Below are 22,042 nucleotides of genomic sequence, written 5' to 3'. Positions count from 1 at the left end.
TCAGCCCAGAGGTAGAAGAGGGAGCCCAGACACTGGAGACTTAACTACCCGGCCCCTGGGACCCACAGCTCTGACAAGTGAGTTGAGTTTTGGAACCCAACCCACTGACTCCAAACCTATAATTCAAACACTGGAAGAGAGTGGGGGAATGACAGGAATCAGTTAAAACATTCCCAGACTGGCTGTGTGAAACTCCAGACAGCATAAAGTACCTGTGGTGACTGCAGACACCTGGAAGGCCATCCCTCATCAGGCTGCTTGGTCTCCAGGCAGGGGGCTCAGTGGGACAGCCAGAGCTGGAAAGCCTGATTCTGTCCCCAATTTCTGGAGCTCCCCACACTCATGAGCTGCAAGTGATGGTGGCAGGGTCTTTCAAGTGGACCAAGAGTGTTTTCAGTCCTACGTCAGGTACTCTAAAGAGATAGTTTCAGTTGCCTCTTTCAACCCAGCTGTCATTCCAAGACTATCAAGGTGGAAATGCTGCAGGTGCGAGGGACCTGAGGAATCCAGTGCAGGGTGTTGCTGGGATGGAGGGGTTTGGGATGGACAGGCCAGGCTGACCCAGGGGTTCCTGGCAGAGATGAAAGGGGAGGATGAGGGTGCTGATGGAAGGCGACACACAGGCTTGGGCTCCAAGGCACAGCTTGACCCCGAGGGAATCTCAGGGGTCATGGTGGTGAGCCAGACATGCAGAAACAAGGTAAGGAGGGGGGGCTGGGCTTCTTCCCAGAGAAGAGGAGGTTTCACCTTTTCTTCCAAAGCACCGACTGAAAAAGGCTGCTCAGAGGTGAGCTGAGGAGGGACATGAGGCTGCATCCTGCAGTGAGCACTAAAGTCAATGAGCAGTGTCTTCTCTGGGCCGCAGGTTTCCCTGGCATGACTCCCACTGCCTGCTGGGCTCGTTAGGAACTGCTCCACCAAACGATGCTGCCCAGGCTTTGGTTCTCATACTGAATTAACAGTAACTTTTTGTCCATTTTAAATCGTAGTTATCTGATGTTCTAAGCTCCTAAACTACTGCACACTTCTGTTTTTATTTTAGGACAGAACTTTCCATTTATGTCAAATTCACATTTTGTACCACTTTTCACTAATTTTGTTTCAATGAGAATTTGGGGTTAGCTGTACCACTCCCACCACCTTCACCTCCAAATTAACTATATAATCAAAAGTACTGCATCTTAAACAAGGAGGAGAGGTTGGGTAAAGTCTCCCGGTATCCAAGCCAGAGAATGAGCTCCCCTGCTGACCCCATAATAGAATACTAAAACCAGACACCAACTTTAGCACCCCTGACAGAGATGGGCAGAATCAGTCTCAAATCTGGCCAAGGACTCTCCCTGGGGAATTTACTAATTGAAAATGCAAATGGATGAAACAGCTTATCACCTGAGGTTCCCATTTGGGAGTCCTCCAGGCCTCCCAGCACTCTGGGAAGAAAGGAAGTCTATTTATGGCAAATAATTCTAGGGCCCAATCAACGCACTGTAAATAAGAGACCAAAAAAAGAATCCATAAAGGCTTCCATTCTGATCAACCCAACACCATTACTGTACAAAAAACAGTTTTATTAGTTAATTACCCCAGGTGCGCCTTTGTTCATGCTCTAGGTCACACTTATTTCTCAGATCCAGGCCAGGCTCATAGGCAAGTTACTAGATTAGCAAATAGGAAAATTGTTCTGCAAAATAGCAACTGTCAGCTTAAGGCATTACTAACATTGCAGAAGGAAGCAGGTTACTGGGAAAGTTTGGACAACCCAGGATGATGATTTCTGGAAGAGGAAAGCCTCTCTGAAAGGGCCAGCCCGTGCTGCTGTTGGGAGATGACACTCTTGCTCTGGGTAACAGGTCACTCTTTTAAACCCATCCACAACATCACAGACAAAAATGCTATCTATTCCTCGAGCTTTCAGATTTAGAAATTCGTTCTAGAAAAAGCATTCTGCCCCAGAAGCTCCGACATGTCCACGGGCCTCTCAGAGTGATCACTTGGTCCTCCCTGGCTGGAGCAGGGGAGGATGGAGATATATGGAAGGTTGGTCAGGCTCAGTTTTTAAAAATGAAGTCGCTACTAGTAATACGGAGCAAGGGGCAGAGACCCCTGCTGCAATCACATGCTGAATCATGGTCCTCCCAGAGAGCGGGCTCCTACAGGTTCCTTCAGTCCATGGAAGTGCTCAGAGCAGGGCAGGCCAGTGTGGCCACGGAGCTGCTGCCTGCCTCACTGCATGCCGAACCACTGCTCCTGGTCAGCCCACTGGGCCGCCTCACTGTCGCTGCCCTCCAGGTCCCCTTCTTCCCCACTCCCTTCCATGTCGTCCACATCCTCCTCCTGAGTGGCATCCGTAGGACTCTCCTCCTTCTCCATCTTCTGCATCCCCTCTAGAGACTTCTGGTCATTGGGGTCCAAACTAGGGGACAACAAAACAAAGGAGAGGCCTGAATCTCTGCCTTGCTTCTTGCTGGCTGATGTGTCATCTCCCTGGCATGGCAGTGAAATGACCACCCAGTCACAGAGAAACTGCTAACGCCCGGCCTCTCCAAACAACTCCAGCTCCGTAGGCAGGACTGAGGGAATCCACCACTAGAAGTGAAAAAAGGCGTCTTGTCCTAAGTTTTAGAATTCTCAATTTGAGTTTTCTCCATATATTTCTCAAACCTTTTCACACTTTTCACCCCTAGCATTCTGCTAGAGGAAGATATTAAATAACACAATGAAAAAGTAGCAAGCAATCATTAACAGAAAAATTCAAGTGTAATTTCTTAACAATATTGGGCTTTTTAAGCTACAAGGTTACAAAAAATACTTATTTTTCTGTGAGTAAAATTGTTCCATGTTCTTATGATACAATTAAACATATCAACACTTTAGTCAACCAAAATCATCATGCCTACCATGGAACAGATTTGTCAACTCCTAGGTTAGACCCCAGGACCCAAAGCTATCCCTACCTGGGGATTCAACTTCAGCAGCTGAGAGTCATTACATGTGCCAAAAAGCCTCAGAGTTCAGGTGTTCCAGAACATTTTATTTACTCGGCTCCTAAACATTCTCTCCTCTTGCCTGTTGTGACCATCACTTAGGCCAGCCAGTGTCCAATCTCTAGCAAATTTTGCCCCTAATGAAAGTCTGCTATTTTATTTCTCATTTGCTTCTGGGCTTCCCCAAAAGCAGATGAAACCCATGCTGGAATCCTGTTCCTACTTATATAACTATAGGTTGATTTTGTAACATCTCCTCTTCTCTGAAACCTTCCATACAGCTCTCACCCACACCCAGGGCACCCCACCCTCTGCACTCCCACCTTGCCTTCTAGAGACTGCTATGAAAGCACTTAGCACGTGGTATCAATCAGTCTGCAAGTCTGAGACAGAGAGCTCCCGGAATCGCAGCATCCCCAGTGGTTACTGAGATGCCAGGCACATGAGTGGTGCTCAATTGCTGAACAAATAAATGGATGTGATCAGACTCGATTAAAGACAGGGCTCCCCCATAACTTTATAGACACACAGACAACCCTCAAAGAAATCACTTCTGTATTAAGCAGTAAGAATACCACTATTTATTTAGTATTTACTATGTACCAGGCATAGTGCTAAGAGCTTTACATGGAATAATCATTTAATCCTTATTTAATCACTTAATACCTAATAAGGTAGATAGATATAGACAAGGAAATTTGTTAGTAACTTGCCCAAGATAACAGGTGGTAAAGGTAGTATTCTTCAGAGCTTAAGTTCTTAACTACTACAGTAGGTAGAAACATGGGAAAGTACTTACAATATTTTGATTTGAAAAAGCAGAATATAAAATATATACTACATATTAACCCTATAAAAATATGTATATGTGTTGACCAGGAAGGCCAGGAAGATGATCTACACAAATGAAAACAGATGTTATAGTGGTGTGGCTGGTTTGAGTGAGAGTTCTATAATGTTAAGATACCTTAAGAAAAAATTTTTAGAAGTCATAAATTCACAAACAGCTCTTCTACCATTACTACTATTACTCTGTTTTCAACCGTGGGCACAAAGCTCGTGTTTCCAGAACTCCTGTTACATTGTCTCCTGCCTCCTACCCCTCATTGACCTTCCCCCCCACGGGAGGCTAAGTGCCTACCTTAGTGCTATACTATACTGGTCCATTGCTTCCTGATACTCATTGACAGCTACAAGGAAATCTCCTAGGATCCGATGCAGGACACAGTCACTTTGATTAGCTAGAGCATTCCTCAGCAAAGCAATTCCATCTTCATATTTCTGTTCTCTGCCTGAAAAGAAAAAGACCCGCATTTTCCTACTTACACAACATTTTGAAAATATATTCCCATATCAAGTCATATACACAAAACCACAATAATGATCATAATCCAACATCTACTTATAGATGTTAAGAGAACAGCGGTGTGGCAGGAAGTGAGAACAAGCTCACTGAATTTCTATTCCATTAGGAAATCTGTAGTTGGAGTTCTGATTTTTAAAAATATACTCTTAACCTAAGTTCAAATGAAAAGCCAAAGTGCATTTTATTTGCCAAAGCGGCCCAAATTCAGTTCATCATAAAACAGGACTTAAAAAAACCAAGCTAAAAGGGAAGTCATAGGAGAATCTATATGGGTCAAAACAATGCAAATTGGCTAAAATCAGTTATATTCAGCCCAAACTAGTTCAGGACAAAGTGAGCTGAATAGGTAGTAACCAAGTATAGCTGGTTTGAGCCACTCCACGTAACTCAGTCACTGCCAATCCATGCAGGTCTAAGTCAACTACATCTGGTTGTGCTAAATATAAACCAAATCACATGGGCTCAGACCTGCTGCAAAAGCACACACCTGTCTGGTCATCTGTAACCAGCTGGAACTGAGTAATTAAACTGAGATTAGGTTTTACACAATTAACGATGACAAACTCGGAAAAAAACAAGATACACTTACTAAGTAGTTCTGCTTTTTTCACCACAGCCTTAATGTAATCCGGCCTTTGGGTCAGGGCTTTATCTAATAAAGTTTTGGCTTTCTCCTGTGTCACTGGGTCTTCAAGACAAACTGTGGCTAAAAGGGTAAGGGTCTGTGCATTTGCTCCTAGAGTTTTGTAAACGTTGTTAGCCATTACCATTGCTTCACGAATGCTGTTGGAGGCTAAGTAACATTCGATGAGACCTGAAAAAATGTAACACAGAAAATTCAACCACATTACCATTCCCAGTCATGCTTCCACTCTGACAAGACTTCCAAATTGCAAACCTTCAAAGTTTCAAAGGGCAGGCCAGGGAAAACTGACAGTGAGATCAGACTGGAGGGTATGTTGACGGAATAACTAAGAAGTACTCTTCCCCAGAGCACTTGATGGATGTGGAAAAAGCCTGCACTGCAAAGGCACCTTCATTAAGTGAAGGAAATATGCATAAGTAAACCATAGCATGGAGGCAGCCTAGCTGAGTGTTAGAGGAACAAAGATGACGCTTCTCATTAACTGAAACCACCAAAGTTGAGGTTTCCAACAAAACCCAAGGTTTCACTGCCTCTTAACAAGCTGTTAATTTCCAGCTGTGTTCAGTCCCCTTTAGTCCTACCTTTAAGGTGGCGGGGCTGGGGGAGGGGTCCTACAGTCTAAAGTGAATGTCCAGGTCTCACAACTAAAGGACCTAGGGAACAACCTAGGGAGAAAGGCAGACTTACACATTTGAAACATAGAAATTATCTCAAAAGACATTTGCTGATGGCTTCCTTGAACTAGATGGACCAAATATACTGAGACCAACAGCTCCTGCCTCTTTTCATACCTACAGGAAGATGCTCCATGGCAACACTTGAAGAAGAGTCAACTCAACTCTTCATGCCAGGAAGTCAAGGGGAACAGAGGAAGTACTTTTTGGTACAAAGCACTCATCAAAACAGAAAAACAGCTTAAACCACAAACCCACACACTCCCTGGCAGATTTTCTCGGCATACTCCTCCACCCTAGCAGCATTTATAACTCTTGTGCACATTCTACCACACACTATGGTTACTTAACCAGAAATTACCTAACTCCTAAGGGTAGTATATTGGATTCAGAATATGGTTCTTTGCAATTACCTATTGCATAGCTTTATTTTCCTGCTAAAGCCCCACTGGAACTTCAGAGGGAAATGTTAAGAATGCACCTCACTAACTCAGGGTCCTCACCAGTAAAGGAAGCTCAGCTGAAGGCTGCAAGAAGCACTAAGAGGGCATAACCAGTCACTCCGATCCAAATCTCCAAACTGTAGCTTGAGTGATGGCAGCCCATAAAGCCTCATAGGCCAACTGGGGAACAATTCTAACCACCCTGTGTCCAAGCACTCACTGTGGTGATGGAGGTTCTTCAACTGCATTCCTGGGCTCTCGTGAAACAGGCACGCAGCAGACAGGAGTTAGCCTGATAAAAGCAGCTGAGAGGCTAGGGAAGCTACACTTTCAGGATCAAGAATTTAATCTGAAACCAAAAGCTTGGTTTGCTGCAGTTTCTTTAAGAACAAATCCACAACTGGCATAGTTCTCTGGCTATCAAAGCAGATTTGTTCTTTCCCTCAACTTTCAAGTTTTCTCAAATTTGAACTCACCTTCCTGTTAAGAGCAAATCATTTCTAGACTCCTGGGTTTATTTTTAAATTCTTGTAAAAATATGCTTTGGAGGAACTGCATCTTGTAAGATCTATTTTAACATCTGTGACAGAGTCACCAAATGTTGCTGAAGCTGGCAGAGCTTTGAACTCCTAGGATCAGTTCACATGAACTTAAAATAGTACATAACGAAACAAAGTTTGACCCTGATCATGCCCAATCTGGAGATCACAATGAACTGACCAGTTCCCACAATGAACACTGTCATATGGATATGAAGTTACCCAATGAATATTTCTGGCCCAAAGTAAGGCAACTGTTAAAAAAGGAATAAAGACATAACCAAGTAATTTAGCACAATGCCAGCAGAGAGAGTAACATTAATGAGTGGGCCATGTTTCAGAAACAAAACAAAATAAAACAATAAAGGACAAAAAAACCACCCCACCCTTACCAAAAATCAGGGGAAAAAAAAGAACAAGAAAAATAGATTCTGAAAATATGGAGTGACAAGTCCACTGAAAGCCCTAAAATGAATTTAGGATATCTAATGCTGTGGTTCCCAAACATTTCTGCACACTGGTATTACCTGTGATCTTAAAAAAAAATACTGACACCCATATCCCAACCCCCAATATTCTGGCTTAAATGATACTGGATTGACCTGGCATCAGGATTTTCAGAAGTTCTCCCAGAGGACTCCAATGTCAACAAAGTTTGGGAACTGCTAGCCCAAGAAAACCTTCCATCTGAGTGCTGTCACCACACTTACAGATTCACACTATTCATCTATTTTTCCATCTTACCTTCATAACAATCTAAGCGACAAGGTGCAAGACGTATAGCCTCCCGAAAGTGGATTATTGCTTCCTGGACTCTGCCCATGTTCCTAAGTGCTGCTCCCTTAAGTAGCAAAGCTTGAACACTATTACTGTTCAGCTGAATGGCCTTGGCTCCTAAATAGAGGGCTCGGGAGTAGCGTTTACTATAGAAGCTATGACACCTGGAGGAGAAAACAACCAAATGTTATCTGAGAGAAGACTGTAAAGAAACTTCAATCAAAAGTAAAAGAGAAGGAAAACCAAAGAGAAGGCATTCTACATGATCCTTACTACAAACCACTTATAACTTTAGCCTAAGATATTAGTGAAAAAACAGAACAAAAAATCTACTGAATATTTTTAAAGGGGAACTCTTGATACGGAAAGGGAAAAATTATAAAAAAAATGATCTGAATATGTTATCAGATGAGAGACGTTCAGAGAATTTGTAAAGCCAGGGCAGTAACACAGCAGCACAGCTCCTCGCCTGCTCAGGACTGACTGCCTCCCACAAGCAGGTCCAGTGCTGCGCATGATGCATTCACAGTCTCAGTTAATACCTACCCCACAAGGCAGGGTTTTTAATTTTCATTTTCCAAGTGAGAAAACAGAGAGGTTAATAATGCTTCCAAAGTTGCAAAGAGACCCATGACTTGAATCCAAGTCTGATTACCCTTAAACCAGTGATTTCAACCTATATTCTACTTAGGAGGAACCACAATTTCCTAAAGAAATCTACTGAAAACTGGGAAGAGAAATGAATGCATAAACATACCCAGAAACCACCCAGGGTTCTGCATGTTGATCGGAAATATTAAAAAGGCGGCAGCCAAGGTTCTCCACATCCTCCAGCCGCCCTTCTCGTGCCAGGAGGTAGCCATATACATCCATTCCTACAAAGGAAGAGGCAAACAAAGCAGCAAGGGTCCTTTATAAAGAAGCAGCACTGGAGCCCACACACTGAGGCCCCAGCTCCTGCAGGGTCTGCTTTCTGCTGTCATGAGCTCCTCCCACCAGCATTCTGTTTCCTACAGAATGACTATTAAAAGAGAAAATGCATCCAAAGGGGGAAAAAAGCAAAGGAGAGAGAGGACCTACCTCCCAACTTGAAAGCTTGTTATTTTCAGGAACTATCTGGCCCTACATCCTGCGGTGTGGTTAAGACAGCCATCCTAACTCATAACCAGAAAAGGCCCAAAAAAAGGCACCAAGTAAATTCTCTCTTCCAAGAGGTCTAGGCACAGTCAGGAGTACACACTTAATATGCCAGTTAGTCTCAGAAAAAATTAGCCTATTCCACAAAAAGTATCCAGTTTCTTCCGGAATCTAGTTCATTTAAGATCATCCCCCTGCCCTCCACCCCACTTCCTGCTTTAGTCTCACTCATGATCTATAAAAACGGCTCCATGTTCACTGTCACCCACCTCTTAACACCATTTCCCTCCATTCCTTGCTAGTCCTTCAGATTTGCAGGAAAATGTCTCTCAAACCCAAATTACTACAACACTCCCTGCTGGCCCCTGGAATCAGATCTGAGCAAATTCAAGTTGCTGACTACTGCCAGACTAGTACTTCTAAAACACCATTTTCATCAAGAGTATGGGAGTTTGGGGAAGAGAAATAAGCACTGTGGGGGTGGGAGGGGCATAGCTCAAGTGGTAGAGCGCTTGCTTAGCATGCACAAGGTCCTGGGTTCAATCCTCAGTATCTCCTACAAAAGTGAATAAATAGACCTAATTAACTCCCCCTTCCCCCACCAAAAAAGAAAGGAAGAAAGGAAAGAAGGAAGGAAGGAAAGAAAGAAAGGAAAGGAAGGAAGGAAGAAAAAAAAGAAGGAAAGAAAGAAAGAGAGAGAGAGAAAGAGAGAAAGAAAGAAGCAAGCACTGGGCAGGAGGGAGACCCTGGGCAAACAAATGCATCTTTCTGGATCTGCTTCCTCATCCACATGCTTGTGAAGTTCCCCTCCCTGCTCTCTCATTCTTGTGGCTTAAGAGTCTACAAAACTGTTTATTGTCACAAGGCCATATTTTTCTCATGGCCTTTTTTGGGCCTTATACAAGCAGACTTGCCTGTCTACCCGACCTTATTTCCCACCACTATTCCTGAGCACATATCCTTCACTCACTGCCAGTCAACGACAGCCATCCTCTGGGAGTCCTTGTGGTTTACGCCCCTTCAGCAGCAATCGTCTTTTAGATAAAGGATTTTTTGTTGTTCACTTCTAATTACTTTCTCTAGTCACCTTATCCCTTTCTTAATATCTGGTCACTTACTCCTTTTTAACTATACTTAAGGTCACAGTAAAGCTAAATTCCCTAAAAGGATATTATGGTTCTGGGGATGCCATCCAAATTCTCGGTCAGGCACATCATAAATTTATAAATCATAAGGAGGGGCTATGATCCCTCCCCAAAGAAAAAAAGCCAAATAATGATCTGTGGGGAGATGACACTTGAATGCAAGCAAAAACAACTGCTCAAAATGGAATTACCCAAGTGTTAGACACATGTGTCAGGAGCTAAAAAAAAAAAAAAAAAAAGGTAAAATGCTGCTGCAATAAATTTTATAGAATATTTCTATGAAAAATGCTATCAGAAGATCATGCCTCATTTTCTATCTTCTGATTTGCCCCTCTGCAGCCACTTCCACCCTGCCCCAAGAATTACTTACCCTTTATCAGATAAGGATCCAACATCTGTGCCTGTTCAAACTTGAGGACAGAGTTTTTATTGTCTCCAGCTCTGAAGTACAGATCTGCTAAGCTTCCCAGCAGGTCCACGTTATCTCTCAATAAGGACTTTTTCTCTAGTGAACTTTAAGATATTAAACATTGAACCTTAAAATCTATTGTAAATCCTCTCAGTTGTTGAATCTGGGTGATGAGCATTTGGGTGTTTTGTGTTATGTATGAAGTTCTTCACACACACACAAAAAACTTCTAAACAAACCACTTTACTAGATTTTCTTTTTCTGAGATTATAACTTAAAACAAGTTATACAAGGTATGATACAATAAAGTTATAAATAGGATTTTTTCTGTATCAGAATAAAGCAAGTATCTCTCTCATCACCTAGAAAGAACTTTCCGGTTACAGGTTTTCAGAGGACAACACACACTACATGGCACTAAATGTGATGTCAACCAAATGACTTTACACAACACGAACTGTACTCTTTCGTCCCTGGACCTCACCTGACTAGAAAGAAATCCCAGTCCTGAGGCAGCTCAGCTCAGATGCTGCAATAAACTATGCTTCTGGGGCATCCGAACAGATGTTTCTTCTAGGTTCAAGAATGACACACCATGCAATCTGTTTTGCAAAGGTTACTGCTTTTGCAAGTTCAGAGCTGAACTCAGTTCAAATTTATGTTTAGCAGGTCCTCAAAAGAGATGATTACACTTGGGGCCTCAGTATATTAAGAGACTAACAAAGCCCAAGGACATGTGGCTGTAACACCACGAGATAAACACCTCATTTTTGTTTTGTTAATTTAGATACATCAGACCTTCAAGCAAAGAAAGGGCCCCAAGAATACTGAATTAACTTTGTGGCTCTCACCAGATGGTATTGATGGCTCTTGAGTTGTCACCAGTGTGCACAAAAGCATACGCTTTGATCCACACAGAGAGCCAATCCAAGTTAGGCACAGTCTGGATCACATTCATCGTCATTGACGCCACTTCTGCACCTTTTACAGAAAGGGACAGCAAACCTAATCCAACGGAAAGCAGAAGAAAGAAGGTGAGGCGTAGCATCCTTTTTCTATGATGCAGGAAGCAACAGGTCACCCTTTCCCTAGGCTATAAGGCAACTCTTTCCCTAGTCTAAGCAAGATGCATATGACAGAACTACAGTATTTCTTGATCAGTGAAAGAATTCATGACAACAGTAATCTACTGACTCACTCTCTGGAGGTGAGAGGCATGGGCAACTTTTAAAAAGTAAAGTTATCCTAATATACAGCCAAGATTGAGAGCTGTTATCTTAGAGTCAGTCAACACTCTACAAAAACAGGCAGAGAGCGACCTATACCTAGAATGGCATCAAGGGCTAATGGGCACTGCCTCAGTACTTCCTTATAGCTGGTGACTGAAGGGCGCTCCTGACCAGCCTTCTTATACAGATTTGCCAGCATCATGTTTATCTGTAATAAAAACAGACAGTATGGTAAGTGTACGTTAAAAAAAAAAAATTCACCATCAATAAGTCCTGATTTTTATTTTCAACTACTCTACTTTTTACCGGAAAATCTACCCACAGCCCTGTGGAAATAAACAAAGTCCAACCCCATTCTTCAAACCAAAGACGAAGTTACTACCTTTGCTTCTCCTATGTCCTCCCATTTCTAAGAGGAAAGTCGAATTCCTCTCACTTACCCAACCAAAAGGTCCAATAATATCTGGACCAAAGATGCTGTCTCTGGAAACGAAGTAACACTCATTTGAGAAATGTTACAGAATTCTAATTCCCTTGATCCTTTATTGATCTTAAGACAGAAGATGAACTACCCTAGAAGTGCTTATTTACATTACTTTATTATTTACTTGTTTTTTATATTTTAAGTTCACATATTTTAAATGTAATTAATATCAAGGCATAAGAAAGTAAAGAATTCTTAACATAGCTTCTTAAAAAATATCAGACGAATTTTTCCCAAAAAAGGAAATGACAGATACAGAAGTAAAATACTTGGCTTCTCTCTGACATGTAGTTTAGCAGCTTGACTCTAGCCTTTCTAGTGCTTAAAATTTTGACCCATAGGTACTGTCTGACTCATCAAAGTCATGCTACAAAAGTCAAACTAACTAATCTCTAGAGGCAACAATGATCCAGAGACTAGTTACACTATTTAAATCCAGGAAATGCGCTTTTAGCACAATTCAAATATGTAACTCAGTGAAACTATTAAAATAACCCTTCCTAAAAACACAATAGGGAAAATTTGAGAAAACTTAAAAGTTCCAAAGATTGTAGAAATTACAGGGAAGGGATTAATTATCTCAATGGTACAAAGAGAAAAACACAATATTCCTATTTAAAATTAGTAAATCTTAAATGCAACATAATGTTTGCCAGATCATTAACCTAAGGAAGCAGTCAACGTGAGGGCACAAAAGAAAAAAGTCAATCCCCAATCTCTTCAATTATCTGTAGCTTGGTATGCCAGATATTTACTCAAAAGAGTGACTCTGAAGATGAAGAACATCTGTTCCAACTACGAACTTACAGTATATAAAACAATCTAGTATGGCATTAATCCATACTGATTCAAACAACGAAATAATGAAATAGTAGAAATAAAAACTACTTTTTATTTGGCCTCAGATTTTTTCCATTTTAGGCTATGTTGAAATGCAAAAAAAAGATACTTAAAGGAAAACTCCAGTACTGGTATCAATACTTTAAAAGAATAAAAGGCAAATTTAAGATTCTCTCTTGACTGCTTGTTATTAACAAACCGTGACTGACTGACCACCTGTCTCAACAAATATTAAAATTCCCTTTAAACTACCTAACACTTTGAAAGAGTGAGTTTTGAGTACTACCTAGTAAGAAAGTCAATTTTTTAATAGATCCTTACTTGGGAACATCATAAAGCTGTGTTCCGCCAGTTACAAACACAAGCAGTCATTTTTTAAAAAACTGAGTGAGAAATTGTTTGTTGGTATGTTTACTGTTAAAAGTTGGAGATTTTCCAAGATATAATAATCTTACACTGGAATTTTCCTTTAAAATGTGAAGGAATGTGTGGTGGTGTTTACCATACATTAACAGACGTTCATTTAGACGTATTTTGACTCACTTCCTTGTCCTTTACACAGACTGAGAAGCCAGTTAACTCCCTAACGGACAAGAAAGAAAAACTGTAAATATTATATGTTTATGTTTGAGCACACATCTTTGTTTGCTCCTGGCTACAATAGCTCTACAGAATGAAGGATATGTACTCCTAACAAATGTGGACTTCTCTAGCCCCTCCTAAAATGATGGCTGTAAACGCCAAAATGTTGGATACCACAAAGCTTCTTTGTCATTACTCATTTTCAAAAAATGTCCCCAAACTCCCTCAAGTCATCAAGGAGGAAAACACAGTACATTTCCAATCAGGTAAGGAATAGGTACCATTCAAAGTTTATAAGCAAATGACATTTTCTAAAAGAAGACACTTTTCATATGCACAAAATGTTATTCTTGGGACAAGACTTTCATAGCATACCAGAACGTAAGTTAGTATATAGCATCCAGTTTATTATGAAACAAATTAGTCTGTAACGTACTTACAGATGTTTTTAATAACAGCTACCACCATAAAACATACTGAGGAAATAGCTTAATTTTAAAAATGTAAATGTAAATCCTCAACATGAGCAGATGCTTAAACACATTCTCATCAAGTCTGATTGGTTACTTTTAAAATTCAGCAACACTGGGTGAAAAAGACACTAACTAATAAACACACCAAGTCCCTACTGCTTAGATTTCTTTTCCTTTAAGGGAAAGAAAATGTACACAGATATCATATATATAAAATTCCTTATTGTTAAGTACAAGTTGCATAGAACAGCTTTTCAATGAAATGAGGAAGGCAGGTGACATAAGAGTATGTGTTAGAATACTAAATACTGATGTGAATTCAATCCTAAGAGCAAAGATTTTTGTTTTTCTAAACTGAACTTCAAAAAAGACTGTAATCAAAGATGCACAATATAGTACTCCTCACAGAATACTTTAAAAAGTATTCTCACATTCATGAACTTAATTTATAACAGAGAAAGTAGTAGTATCCTCATTTTATAAGTAAGAAAAAACACGGTAAAGCCAGATTGGTAACTTGCCCAACTTCACACTGCACACAGCTTGTATGCCCTAAACTCAGACAAAACACCAGATCTTTTCATTTCAGTTGAAGGCGTTCTATACGCTATAATATGTTGCTAAACCAATACAAATACAATTCTACACACAAATAAGTACAAACAGATGTTGCAGTCTTGATTCTGAAAATGAACAGATTAATACACACTATCAAATGGGTATACCTAGAGAATGCAAAAAAATGAGGTTCTTAAAAAGTATTGTTGCCACCTGGAAGTGTACTGCAAATAATATTTCCTACAACAAGAAACACCAAAGAATAAACATTTATATTCTTCAGCTACCATTTTCATCAGTCGAATTTTCACGTTCTCATAAGAAAGTTACTCTTCTATCTCTGAACAGGAAGAACAGGGGGAAAAGTGAGAATTGGAGACAAGGGTGAAACGTTCAGATGGACTCCCTAATGCATGGAGAAAACACGGAGGAAGAGGGCTGGAAGGACTGGGGAAAAGAAAAATAAGTAACAAATTATTAATTCAACTTACTTTGGGAGTTCTTTGTCTTGAAGGGATCCCATCAAGTATAGCAATGGCATCTTTATCTTGTTTTAGCATTGTATAACATTCAGCCATTTTGTATTTTACTTCAATTTCAGATGGAAGACACTAAGAGGAAATGAAAACATCTCTTCAAAATATTACTTCAGTAGTATGTTAAACATAGTTACCATATGATCCAACAATTCTGCTTCTATGTATACAGCCAAGAGAATTGAAAATATATATCCACACAAAATTCTGCACACAAATGTTCACAGCAGCATCAACAAACAAAAAGTCTTTTGGAAATAACCCAAATGCACATTAACTAATTAACAGATAAAAGATGGCACTTCCATACAATGGAACATTATTCCACAATAAAAAGGAAAAAAGAACTGATTCATGCTGTAACATGGATCAACCTTGAAAACATTATGCTAAGTAAAAGAAGCCAGCCACAAAGGGCCACATATTGTACAATTCCACCCAGAACAGACAAATCCAGAGGCAGAAAGATTAGTGATTCTCAGGGGCTGAGAATGTAATGGGCACAAGGTTTTTCAAGGGTGATGAAACTATTCTGGAATTAGACAGTGGTGATGGTTGCAAAATTTTCTTGACTTTCCTAAAACTCGCTGAACTGTGAACTTTATGTTGTGAATTGTATCTCAATTTTTAAAAAATTCTTTAAAGATTAAATGTGTTTAATTCACATGAAAGATTTAGTATGGTGCATGGCATACTGAATGCTCAAAAAAAGTTAACTGCTTCTAAGAATGAGCCTATGTGGATCATAATACACATGACTTCCATTTAGTGTTGGAAAAGAGAGGAAAATCCTGGCAATCGGCTCTTTAATAATAAAAAATAAAGGTTTTACATAAAGAGAAATAACACAAGATGAAAAGCTGCAGGTTTTCAAAAAAGCAACTACATTAATTTACATCTTTTTTTAATGTGGAAAAATACATAACATGACTTACAATTTCACTCCCAGTTAATTCTACTGACATTCCTTTTAAATATAAGTTGCATATGTATAATTTAAATCTAAAGACAGATTCAAACTGAAAAGTAAAAGTTCCCCTCTCCCTGAAGCTTTCCATTAAATTTCCTTCACACACACACACAATCTTTCACATATATTATCCACACATATTTTAGACATACATACGTATCTACAAACTACCCCCTTTAAACAAAAATATTGAATGCACTGCTTCAAACCTTATTTTCTTTACTAATACATAACAGTTCTTTCCAAATGAGCACACACCTCTATCCTGTATTTTCTTTCTTCAACATTTACAACTCATTCCCTCTTAAGGCTATAGTATAATTTAACTAGACCCTACTGATGAAAACTTTTGCTTCCAGTTTCTTACCGTTATAAACAATGCTTCACTAAGCACCCTTAGTTATTTATCTACCCAGTAAACCTTTTGTGAACCTACTATTAAGGGTTAATGTCTAGCAATGGGATGATGCAGAAATCAGAGTTCTCCCCGCTTCATTTACTTAACTAATTATCTGGCAGGATATTCGTAAGATTATTTTATATAAATTTCCCCAGGTAATCACAGTCCCAAGAACTGAGTTACGTTTTAAAAGTGTACTTTCATTAAAATTATAAAAACATTCTAGGGGAGTGGGTATAGCTCAGCGGTAGAGTGCAAGCTTTCCATTCATGAGATCCTGGGTTCAATCCCAAGTACCTTCATTAAAAAAAAAGCACTTTAGATTTTGAGTTGTTTGTATAAAAGGGAGGAACAATGCATTACTCTGGTTAGAGTCCAGATAATTCACATTTAATTCTATTTTTAGATTCATTTACAAAGTGAATTTTGCTTTTAGTCCTTAATGCTTGGTTGAATGCATTCTTGCATCTAAGTGGTTTTTCATCTCTGGTTCTCCAGTCAGCTCCCCTTTAAAATTACTTTTAGTCTACATCTTCTACATCTAATCAGTGGTCTTTTAAGTTCCATGAACCTCTCTTGCTCTCAAAACAAACAAACAAAACAAAAACACATCACACATCTATCTCTAATTACCTGACTTTGTGGAGTGGATGCAGAATTTCCAGTTGAAGGTCTCACTTTTGAAGTTTTACTTAGGGCTTTCTTCTGCTGCAAAGCCATGGTATACTTACTCACAGCATTCCGATATTCCTTATCATGAAACAGAGAATCTGCATGATACACCAAAAGCTGGTACTTCTGAGATGGGGAGAATAACTCACTAGAAAACAAAGAAAGTACACCCCCTACATGGGTTATTCTGAAATGTTACAAAGAACACCCTCCTTAGTGTCTACATAAGACTAGGACAAAAGCTTACGTAATGACAGTTCACAAAAAAGTCAATGTACCTTAAGTGCTAGTCCCTAAAATGAGACATGAGTTGTACTTCATGCTAATATCGTCAACACATGCAGAAAATTGCCTTAAAACTGTTCTGTTTAAATGTTTTCCTTCATTTACTATAAAAGCAATGATACCTCTAAATCAAATTCAGTAATACAGAGATATACAAAGAGAAATGCAATGCAGTTGACCCTTGAACCCAGGTTTGAACAAGGGTCCACCTATATGGAGATTTTTTCCAGTAAAACATACTGCAGTACTACACCATCCTCAGTTGAATCTGCGGATGTGCACCTGCAAATATGCAGGAAATGCATATACAGAGGGCCAACTATTAGCCATAAGTGGATTTCTGCCCCTAGCCCCCACCCCAAATTCAAGGGTTAACTGTACCTCTTTTCCTCCCCTTCTCTAACCCTCTGAATTTAAGGGTTGGATATATATCCATACTCATATTAAACACGACTTTTTAGGGTAACACAAAAGAACACAACTTAACTAATATTAATGAATATCATCAAAGAAGGGTTAAAGAAACTGGATAAGAGAAACTCACTACTCTGAATCCCTTTTAGCTAAGTGCTGAACAAAAAGAGGTTTGGAAAGAACCAAAAACTCTTAAAATACTGAAGAAAATGGGAATACTCAAATACTGAAGTATGAATAGAACAGGATAAGCCAATGGGACAGAGTGGGACAGAATGAAAGAGGATTAGCCTTATTTGATGAATTTTTTTAATAAAAGTAAACTTTACTAGCACTAGAATTTTTGTCTCCTTGAGTCTCAGGGGTTTAAATGGCAGCGTAAAGGAACCAATATATTTCAGAACTTTTTCTTTAACCTTGAATATTGCTCACAAGTCTTATAAATGCCTAGAACTGGCCACCATTCTTAATGGGAAACTCATTTTTAATCTCTAATCCCATCCCTTCCCCAGTTAGAGTTTACATGTTTTTCTTTGACAGGGAAAAGCTACATCCACTTAAAATGAAAGAATAGTCAAAGAATTCTGCAGACTGTTAAATTCTCAACAAACGAAGGACACTCAACAATAGGTACCCTAGACCAGTGGTTGCCTGGGGCTGGGGAAAGTGGGATTGGGGAGTGACTACTAATAGACTTGGGGTTTCTTTCTTGGGTAATGAAAACATTTTGGAACAGACCGTGGTGATGGCCATACAACTCTGTGAATATACTTTAAACCACAGAAATGTATTCTTTAAGAGGGTGAATTTGATGGTATGTGAATTTTAATTTTTTTAAAATCTTTTTAAAAAGGATAGGAAGGCTAAGCACTGGATACAGTTACCAAAGAAAGTAAAGAGTGAATGAACAGTCCAGACATTAAGATTTCTTTCAACTGAGACTGTGTATTTAGTGAGAAATAAAGATTTAAAAGAAAATACTTGATTTGAAAGAAATACTACAGAGAAAGCATTCAGGTATTTTTACATATTGCAGCATATGAATGCTACTTATGAATGCTCAAGTTATCTCTGAAACAGTTCATGAAAAACTGTTAAGTTGTTGCCCCTGGAGAAGGGAAATGGTGGAGTGAGGGACACAACTCAGGAACACTTACCTGCATACCCCTTCAGTACTGTTTGTTTTTTTTTTAATGTTGTGTATTGGCGATTAAGTAAGAAATTTAAAAATATAAACGATAAAGGTCAGAATTTAAACACCTCCTGAAACTAGGAACCTGGCAGTTTAATCTAACACGAAGAAGCATGGGCTAAGCCTAATCAGACAAACTGCTTCTAACTATCCTGTAACATCTTTGAGAAACAAAAGTAGTAACTAACTGGTGCATAGATTCCCAGTGGGAAACACTGTATGCTTTGACAATCACTCAGAACCAGGTGAAAGGCTCCAGAATAAACACAGAAGGCTGACACAGACCAGGGCTCCTCACTGTCAACACTAAAGTGGATGGTGGTGAAATGATGGGTCTCACGTGGTGAGGTCCAAAAGCACACTAATGGAAATGAAATAGAAAGCAGCTGCAATGCACTTAAGGGGCCTTTTCTTTCTGACCCAGGCAGCTTCTAGAACAGGCCAAACACATGGGTCCAACCTGAGTAGAAGATTCATTTATAATGCCATTTAGACACATTACACTGTGGTGGGTCAGAATGGAGACTTTAGTTCAGAAAGACCAAAATCGAGACATGGCAGCTCCTCCACTTACTAGATGTATGAACTTGAACATGGTATTTCGCCTTCCTGAGGTTTCCTGCACTTCCCTAGCACATTCAATAAACGTCTGAGTGCTTACTGCACAAACGCAGTGTTGATTTCACCAGGTGTTGAGTGATACAGAATATAGATCTTAAAAGTTCTCATCACAAGAAACCGAAAAAAATTTCACTATGTGTGGTGATAGCTGTTAACTAGACTTACTATGGTCATTCACAATACACACAAAATTCAAATGATTATTGTACATCTGAGACTAATACACGTCAATTAAATCTCAGTTTAAAAAGTGATGCATACTATAAACAGGGTAAAGGGACAGAATGGTGATGGTAAGGGACAATTCTGATGGCCAGAGAAGAGTTCTCTAGGAGGGATATCTGAGCTGAAACCTAAACGAGGAGGCAGCTCTGAGACGAGGACTCCAAGCAGAGCAGCAAGTGCAAAAGCCCTGAGGTGAGAACGAGGTTGGTGTGTTTAACTAACAGAACAGCCATGGAAGCTGGAGTACAGTGAGCAAAATAAATGCTACGGAGTCGGGGAGAAAGATGTTTGGCCTCATAGGCGGTGAGAAGGAATTTTAATTTAAGAACAATGGAGAAATTGAAGCAGAGGGGCGACAGCCACGCAAGCCTAGAGATAGCCCTGTGCTTCATCCGTAATAAGACTCGGTCAACGGCAGCTCTGAAAACGTGAAAGGGGCACGGCGAGTCCTTAAAAAGCGCCACTCCCATACACCAAGTAAGTCTCCCGCTGTCAGAGACTGCGGGGCCGAGAAAGTGAATCCGACTAAAACACTCAAGGGGGGGAAAAACTTCAACCCAGGAGTGGGACGAAGGTCTAAAACCAGGGAACTGGGCTTCTTTGAGCCTCAGCGAGCGAGAAAACGTCCTTCGGGAAAGAACCGAGCAGGGAGGACTCAGCCCAGAGATGGAACAGTCTCTATGCCTGGCGACAGGTGCCTCAGGAAAACCTCTGCTCCCAACTTTCCGGAAACCCTCGCCAGGGTCGTCCTCAGAGCCTCCGCCTTCCATCTCTCCAGGCCGCCGCTCGCCGCATCCCCCGCAGGGAACTCATCCCAGCGCCCGGCACAACGCGGGGGCCCAGGGAGCTCAATGGGCGTTCCGAAGTCGGCTCCGCCCGACGAGGCCCTCGCTGACCCCGGAACTTCAGCTGAGGCCCGCGGCCGCTCCTTCCCGCCAGTCCCCAGGTTCCCCTCACCCCCTCTCCCAAACCGGCGCCGCTTTCTCCTCATCCCCAGGCCGCTCCCCGCCTCAACTCACGGGTTGTTATTACTCATTGTAAGTAACAAGCTGCTGAGGAGCCGCACGTTGGAGTGCAGCCCCGCGGCCGCCATGTCTCGCACATGGTCTATCACGTTCATTCTGCCCAGCAAGGCCGCGGGGAGCTGCGGCCACAGCGCGAAAAGCCGGCTGAAGCTCCTCAGGGAAGACTCCAAAATGGCGGCCTCGCCGGGGTCCATCAGGTCCACACGCGGCGCCGCCCCCAGGATGATAGGCAACTACTGAAATGCCTGAGGGAAAAAAAAAAAAAAACTCAGCGCCTCCCCGTGCCCTACCCCTACAATCCACCCCCCGTAAGGTGAAACAATTTGGCTTTGGGGTTTTCTGTTTTTAGCAAAAGTTATGTCATCATTCTAAGCTGCAAACTTTATTGAGGGCTCACAGTGAGCTGGGAAGAAGAGACACCTCAGGATGAGTACATGTTCAATTGAAACGAGTCAGAGGAATTTATGTCTCTCAGAAATTAAAAAATGTATTAACATTTATCATAAATAAAAATTAATATACTAGTAGAGTGCAGGTGAAGAAAAGACTCCAATAGCTGGAGTTAAAATTTTTAATCAGGCGCCAGGGACAGGCCGAACTGCTTCTACAGCGGCGCTTGAGCACTAGGCTGAAAATGCCACGCCCCCTCCTCTCAGGTGTTGTGCGTACCTGTGGGAGTCAGGCTTCACGGTTTGGATAGACGTCCTGGGTGCAAAGGGGCGTATTTGTACCCTGTGAAATGACTCACTAGCTCAGAGTGAATAAAGGCTAGGCTGAGTTTTAGCTGTCCTCTTATGTTTGTAGTGTTATTGTGGTTTTTATTCGCCATTCCCTAGTGATAAATAAAATTGAGCTTCTCATATGCCCATTTGCCATCTGTGTATCTTCTTTGGTGAGGTATCTGCAGAGCTTTTGCCCATTTTTTAGTCAAGGTGTTCGTGTTCTTATTATTGAGTTTTCAGGATTCTTTGTGTATTGTGGATAGCAGTCCTTTATCAGATACATGTTTTGCAAATATTTTCTCCCAGTCTGTGTGTGGTTGGTGTTCTTATTCTCTTGACCACCCCCCTCTCTTACTTTCAGGAATAATCCTGAAATAACATGATTAATAATAATAGCCAGAAATAATGATGTCAGTAAGATTTTAGGACCAAAAAAAATGAATTAATACTTTTAACTTTACCTTCTCCATACTGCACTGTAAATGCAAAATATAGTCAGATTCATATCTAGATTGATATCTTGTTGCAAAGTCACATATCCGCTGGACCTGGAATAAACCAACACTCATACACTCAAGAAAGATTTTTAGTTGAAATTACTATACGTTTTCCTAAAAAAATAATTTCTTTCTTCTAACCCCTTGATTCTCTGAATGAAAATTATAGTTTGGACAATTCATTCGATAATTAATGA

The 22,042-nt window shown here is 40.5% G+C and overlaps 1 protein-coding gene across 3 annotated transcripts; it reads right to left on the bottom strand.

Annotated features, from left to right (window-relative positions):
- Positions 1 to 1,547: 1,547 nt before the first annotated feature.
- On the bottom strand, positions 1,548 to 20,820 carry ANAPC7 (anaphase promoting complex subunit 7). 3 transcript variants are annotated; one of them, XM_072953232.1, is made up of 11 exons: positions 20,621 to 20,820; positions 16,826 to 17,012; positions 14,778 to 14,897; positions 11,446 to 11,557; positions 10,972 to 11,125; positions 10,082 to 10,224; positions 8,187 to 8,304; positions 7,397 to 7,593; positions 4,940 to 5,164; positions 4,126 to 4,276; positions 1,548 to 2,413 (listed from the first exon to the last, which is right to left on the bottom strand). In XM_072953232.1, exons 1-11 carry the CDS (start codon positions 20,818 to 20,820, stop codon positions 2,224 to 2,226), a joined length of 1,797 nt encoding a protein of 598 aa, XP_072809333.1. In that variant the 3' UTR covers positions 1,548 to 2,223. The 3 variants fall into 3 exon arrangements, with proteins under 3 accessions (XP_072809333.1, XP_072809335.1, XP_072809334.1); XM_072953234.1 differs by having other exon boundaries at positions 16,826 to 17,037; positions 20,621 to 20,760; XM_072953233.1 differs by lacking the exon at positions 20,621 to 20,820 and adding an exon at positions 20,286 to 20,304.
- Between the last annotated feature and the right edge of the window lie 1,222 nt (positions 20,821 to 22,042).

Source organism: Vicugna pacos, chromosome 32 (assembly GCF_048564905.1).
Source record: "Vicugna pacos chromosome 32, VicPac4, whole genome shotgun sequence".
Lineage (NCBI taxonomy): Eukaryota > Metazoa > Chordata > Mammalia > Artiodactyla > Camelidae > Vicugna > Vicugna pacos.
The sequence above is the reverse complement of the archived record's forward strand: the minus strand, read 5'-3'. Positions and strand labels throughout refer to the sequence as shown.